The sequence below is a fragment of the Urtica dioica genome, chromosome 9 (assembly GCF_054948205.1).
Source record: "Urtica dioica subsp. dioica isolate 48M chromosome 9, U.dioica_male_clone48M_v1_H2, whole genome shotgun sequence".
Taxonomy (NCBI): Eukaryota; Viridiplantae; Streptophyta; class Magnoliopsida; order Rosales; family Urticaceae; genus Urtica; species Urtica dioica.
The window spans coordinates 13,423,684-13,430,492 of record NC_142764.1 but is presented as its reverse complement, the minus strand read 5'-3'; the positions used below and the strand labels follow the sequence as shown (position 1 = coordinate 13,430,492).

The following is a 6,809-nucleotide window of genomic DNA, read 5'->3' as shown; positions in this document are numbered from 1 at the left end:
ATCTTTGCTCGTGGTTGATTTGGATTTGGCCGAAACTTTGTGATGAGAGTTAACAAAACTGTTTCTTTGCCTAAAAATATATGATTTAATTTACCTCAAATCAATAATAGTAGTTTAAAAAAACTATGTACAACTTACAATATAAATATAAAGTTTGAAATGCGGTTACCAAACACTAATTTATTACTAGTTTAAATTATCTTTTTTTACATTTTTTCGAACATTTCGAATGGACATTTCAAATGAAATACAAAATGAAAGTTAGTACTCAAATAAAGAACTAAGAATCTAGACTGAACGAGCCCTAAGCTTTACTGCTTTGAGTTTGATTCTGCGGGTTAGGTTAAGGTTGATACAAATAGACCCTTGATGCCAGCCCTAATCATACTTTACCCAACATATGATGATACATCTATTATGATAATAGCAGTCTACTAAGTATTTTGCACGCAGATGGTAACTGCTCACGAAAACAAAGGACCAGTAACAGGAAAACCAAGCACAAGGAGAAGAAAACGAGTCCATTTTTGTGAAAATCAGGAACAAAAGATCATCCATGTTATTCAAGGGCCAAGGATCAAAATTGTTACCAATGACTTAATTTATCTCCAGTTATTTTGTTTTGTGGTTTGAGTGTACACATTAATTAAGCTTAAAGGAGAGTGAGCAACAAAGCAGCACATCATATCTAAACTAACCAAAACCACGACTTTCTTATAAGTCTCTTCCTTCAGCAACTCTATGCAAACATGAAGCACAATGTTGCAATACACATATTGGCACAGTCTTTGCTGAGATTTACCTCTCTCCCTCTCTCTCTCTCTCACACAAAAATACATTCTCTGTTCTAAGATACAAATAAAGCCTACTGCTTTTCAGGATTATCAGGGTTTTCCTTTTCAGGGTCCTCCTCTTCTTCTTCCTCCTCTTCTTTCTTCTCTTCCTCTTCCTCGTCTTCCTCCGGCGGATCCGCCGGCATTGGCATCGGCAGCGGTGTTTTCAACGGAGCAAATTGGGGGAATATGTCTGGTCTCCTTCCGGGCTTTGGCCTTTCCCATTCCTGCGTCGTTCGAGTTCAATTCACATCAACATACCAAACAAACCAAACTGCTGTCACAGATAACAAGCTTTTTTATATGGAGATTTTAGTTTTGATTGAACTGATATTGCTTCGAAAATAGACACAAGAAAACAACATTGAGTTCCATGATTCTCATGCCAATTCAGAGGAATTGAAAAAACACATCAGTTGATATGAAATTTAGATGATAGTAACAATTAACAACTGAGGCTACTTTCCAGTTTACCATGAAATTGTTTTCACGCACAATTCTGACTGTCATGAATATAAATAACCTCACGGACTATTAAACCAACCTAACCAGAGCTAGATCCAAAATAATAGTTTCAACTCAATCAGTCCACTTAAATCTCCAGATTTAAAAAAAAAAAAAAAGAACTAAGAGCGTGACTGAGAGGGGAAAAATAAAGAGGCATACGATAGGGAAATCAAGAGGCGAGCGACGAGTCATCTTTTCCTCATCAGGAGCCATTCGAACGACATGGCTCGGAAGCCGACGGTTGGAGGACAAGGCGAGCGAGCACTTGGCAAAGCAAACGCACGGCGTCAGAGTGAGCAACGAATTGGAGCCAATGGTCGCTGGAAAACTGCTCGAAGAAGACGACGACGAGGAAGCTCTTTGCGAGGTCGAGGGGATCGAGGCCAGAGGTAGTGTTAGGATTCGCGAAGCCATTCTAGGGTTTGGGTTTTATCAAACTGTTTTCTTGTTTTTTTTTTTATTGTAACCCAAACACCAACCACAAAACCCAACCGCCTCTCTCTTCACGAATGACTAGCGGTAGATGATGATGCTGACAAAGATGTCTACTCTCGCCCCCCTCTTTTCTTTCCCCTTATTTTTTTTTTTTTCTATATAATATATATTTATATATATATATATATATATTTATATATATATATATATATATTTATATATATATATATGTTATGATGAATGAAATTCCAACTGATAGGCGTCTAGCCCTGTGAATAATTGGGCCTGCCCATCTATTAGTTGGTCTTAGGCTAGATCCACTTTCCCATATTTTTGTGCAAAAATTACATGGGCTACCTCATTTTCAAACTTTTTCTTAAACTATTTCGCTTCTCATTCTTTTTATTTTTTATGAACTATCTCGTTTCCCGTGTGCATTTTATATTGTCATTAATTCAAGTCTTTTTTTTTAACTGAGTTCTTTTTCAACCACGATGATAGATGGAAGATCATATTTATTTTTCATAATTGACCGAGCCATGTCGTTCGAATGGCTCCTGACGAGGAAAAGATGACTCGTCGCTCACCTCTTGATTTCCCTATCGTATGCCTCTTTATTTTTCCCCTCTCAGTCACGCTCTTATTCCTACTACATTCCCGAAATCGAATTTAATGTGGTAGGAATAAGTATAGTTTTTAAGGAATTTTGTCATAATATTAAACTCGTGAGATATTTCAAAACTGATATTTAGGGAATTAAATATCTATTTTGAGATAGTTACATAACTTTTCCTATTTCTTTGGAGTTACACATGTATATCATTTCAGTGGTAATATCAATAATACCACATATTTTAAAAATTCCATAAATGCCTCATTTTACTTTTCAAAGGATTTCGTTATTATTTTAAGTGAAACAGTATAAAATTTACAGGAAAAAAATATTAAATAAAATTGTGGCCAATACAAAAAATAAAAATTAGGAAAATAGCCAATTTAAACGTTTAACATTGCTAAATAACCAACGTTTGGTAAATCATAAGTAAATAACTACTTTTAGACATAAATCTTAAGTAAATAGCCAATGTTTGATATATGAAAGTGGTTATTTACCTAAGATTTACGTCTAAAAGTTGTTATTTACCTAAGATTTATCAAACGTTGACTTATTAGCAATGTCAAACGTTTAAATTGACTATTTTTCTAATGGACCCTACAAAAAAATAAGTCAAATAAGATTGTAAACAAATAAATAACCATAAACATTTCATGGTATATTTAGAGAATTAAGTTTAAAAATAAGGTACGGAATATAACTCCGTTTTTTTAAATATCTATTAAACTGTAAAATTAAAAAATCACTCCCTTATGTTACATTACATTGTATGAGCAAGATATTTATAATTTATAATGTTTATAGTTAAGTGTGCGTGCGTGCGTGCGTGCGTGCGTGCGTGTGTGTGTGTGTGAGAGAGAGAGAGAGAGAGAGAGAGAGAGAGAGAGAGAGAGAGATATTTAATCATTAATATTTGAAATTTAAAAAATTATGTTTAGGCTTTAAAAGAAAAAAAAACATTCTAATTTTTTAACGTGATATAATTTTTTTTAATTAAAAATGTGTTGTTGCTCGTTTTTGAATAACGATTGACGAACATGAGTGGTTCGATTCGAGCCAGGACCAAGTAACCGCACTCAAGTCTTATTGTGTTCAACTTGAAATCTCAGGTATGCTTTCTTTATTTCGAGAGCGTCCTTCGCACATCATGAAATTCCGAGAAGAAGAAGAAGAATAAAAAGAAGAAAGCTAGAAAGGCGCGCTCTCCAACGCTCAACATTAGCCTGATGATTGTTTTTGTTGAAGTGTGCACACCGAGATTATTTATGAGTGTTTAGAGAATAATGAAAGTGAAACGGGAGTCATAGACGGCGTTACAGAGCTCTAAATTCAAGTTACCTTTTTTCCTCTGGGGATGGTGTATTTATTCGTATTTGGATGGGCAGGTTGGGTGTGCAAAACGTAGAGGGAGGTCGTGCCCGTGTGCAGTGCGCCGCGTGGCCGGCACGTGCTATGCTTCTGGCCTTTGCGTAGCGCACCTTTGAGCAGCGCGGCACACGTGTGCTTTTGAGTTGGCGCGTGTGGCATGCTTTTCACTGGCGCGCGCGAAAGATTAACAACTGGCATACATAGAGAGGGCGCGACGCGCTGGATGCTAGACGCGGAGTGCGTTTGTGTAGAAATTATGAGTGATGCTCATTTTTTTCGTCTTTGTGCCCAAGTTGGGTCTAATCGTGATTTGGTCCAGAGTGCTTATTTTTGGTATTTGACAACTATAGGAGCCTTGTATTCTCTAATTCCGAGAATGACTCAATATCATGTCTGATTTTCTCTTCGATAAAATATTGAAATTGACTAACAAAATATATCTTTAAAATTTTACCGAATAAATGAGCTTTGATAATTATAATCATTGATTGTTTAATTTTTCTTTATAGTAAAAGAAATTATTAGATAAAAGGTTATACAACTAATTATGTAAACTTTGAAAGTGTCACAATAAGGATCAACTTAAAATTATATTACAGCATTCATGTGCGTCAAACGTATGTCGGATTTTAATTGTGGGATATCAATAATACGCAAAAAAAAATGCGTTCACAAAAATATATATAGTTGATGCATAAAGTTAATCAACCAAGACCTAGATATGTCAAAAGAGGACCACAAAATAGTATAAACTTATAAATTACAATAAAACATTATATTATGCACGAAATTATTATTGACAAGAGTTGTTGGTAAAGTTCTTCGGTGAGGTGAGCAGCAAACGTTGAAGACTGAATCGTCACAGATGTGCTCCGTAATCCCACATAAAATAATAAAAATTTAATCCTATCATTGACCATAACATCATCGAAGTCACTTCTTGAACAAAAATTTGTGACGACGCTATCGTCGAGGTTTTCCCTCGTTGTTTCCTTTTCTTAATTTCTCTACAACAATGTCCTCGCATACACATTTTAACATAAATGGAAATGCAAGGAAATTGTCATCACAAATAGTTATGATATCTACTCAGCGGGTAATGTTGAAAATTCGGTTAACTTTAATTAACCATTAACCGAATTTTTTTTCTCACAATTAATTGTTAACCGAAATAGAAAAGTGGACAATTAATTGCAATTAATTGTTTTAACCAAAAAATGGGCAATTTGTAAATGTTCCGTGAGAAAACAAACAACTTTACAATAAACTATTATTATTTTTTTCAATTAACCTAGGTTAATTGTTTTTTATTCGGTTAAAATTAACCGTACGATTAATTTTAACCGAAAATTCAATTAAAATTAATCGTACGGTTAATTTTAACCGAATAATTTCGATTAAAATTTAAATCAAAATTTTTTCTTTAACTGAATTTTTTTCTTTAATCATACGGTTAATTTTAACCGAATAATCAGCGACGTGAGAATACCCGGAAATCAATTTAACTCGCCTCTCTCTCTCTCTCTTGCAGGCTTTAACCTATATGAATATGTGATATGAATATGTGATGACATTGTAGTCACATATACAACCCGTGTGGCATATTATTAACAGGCAATTATCATTTAAATTAACAGATTAAATGATTTTATGTATTTTTTAGCAAAAAATCATAGAAAATTCAACTCATTCAAATAGGGATTCAAATGACCATTTGACCATTATTTTAATTTTACTAGATATATGAATTAAACTCATTAAGAATGTCCACCATTTAAGATATTTTAATTTGTTGCGACCATGTTTTCCTCTTTTGTCTGTTATTTCCCTTTGGCTTGATTGACGATGAGCACCGAATCGTAGTGGATTTTGAGGTTGACTACGCCGAGCTTCCAGACCATGTCGAGTCCCACCAAGAGACCCTCGTATTCGGCCTCGTTGTTTGAGGCTTTGAATTGGATGTGAATGATGTATTTCAACTTTTCTCCGTCATTGTTGACAAATACAATTATGGCTCTAAATCCTCGGATGTTGGATGCTCCGTCCACGTGGAGGCACCATATTCGCCCGTTTGGGATGGCTTTCCCTTTCTTTGATACTTCTTGCTCTTCAGTGTCTTTTTAGAGGCCTACATCCTATGTGAACTCGGCTATGAAGTCGCGACATATTGTCCCTTTATTGTAACCCTTCATTGGAACTCTACTACGTATTCGCCCAATTCTTGAGACCAGACAGCCATCCTCATTGACGTTCCCTTCTGCATGGCCTTCTTGAGTAGGTATTTGGTCCTTACCATGATATGGTGTGCTTGGAAGTATGGTCGAAGTTTCCTTGCCGCCACTATCAAAGCGAGGGCCAACTTTTCTATTTCTGGGTATCGAGTCTCTTCGTCCAGGAAGGCCTTGCTTATGTAGTACACGGGCTATTGCGTTATCTCTTCTTCTCGGACGATGACCTCGCTCACGCTATTGTGGACACAGAGAGATACAGGTAAATGGTATCGCCGTCCTTTGGTTTTGCTAGAAGTCCTGATGTGGCAAAGTAATTCTTTAAGTCATGATGTGGCAAAGTAATTCTTTAAGTCCTAGAACGCGGCCTCGCAATCGTCAATCCAATTGAAGTTATTGCCTCCTTTGATGGACCATAAGAAGGGCTAACAACGGTTCGTCGCCTTGGAAACAAACCGGCTTAGTGCCACTATCCGTCCTATGAGACTCTGAACTTCTTTTACTTTCGTGGGGGATTTCATGTCCGCTATGGACTGGATTTTCTCGGGGTTGGCATCTATTACTTGTTGTTGACAATGAAACCTAAAAACTTTCCAAATTTCACCCCGAATGCGCACATATTTGGATTTAGTTTCATCTTGTAATTTCGGAGTGGTGCAAAAGTCTCCTTTAGGTATTTGACGTGGTCTGGTGCCTTGAGAATTTTAATGAGCATATCGTCGACGTAGACCTCCATCATTTTTCCAATCCGTTTGGCGAACATTTGATTCACCGAGCGTCGATATGTGACTCCGGCGTTTTTTAGTCTGAATGGAATTAGTT

General features: G+C 36.0%; 1 protein-coding gene across 1 annotated transcript; it reads right to left on the bottom strand.

Annotated features, from left to right (window-relative positions):
* Window positions 1–689: 689 nt before the first annotated feature.
* Window positions 690–1,921, bottom strand: LOC149385080 (uncharacterized). Its single transcript, XM_089624922.1, has 2 exons — window positions 1,500–1,921; window positions 690–1,060 (listed from the first exon to the last, which is right to left on the bottom strand). The coding sequence occupies exons 1-2, from the start codon at window positions 1,752–1,754 to the stop codon at window positions 866–868; spliced, it is 450 nt and encodes a 149-aa protein (XP_089481048.1). The 5' UTR covers window positions 1,755–1,921; the 3' UTR covers window positions 690–865.
* Between the last annotated feature and the right edge of the window lie 4,888 nt (window positions 1,922–6,809).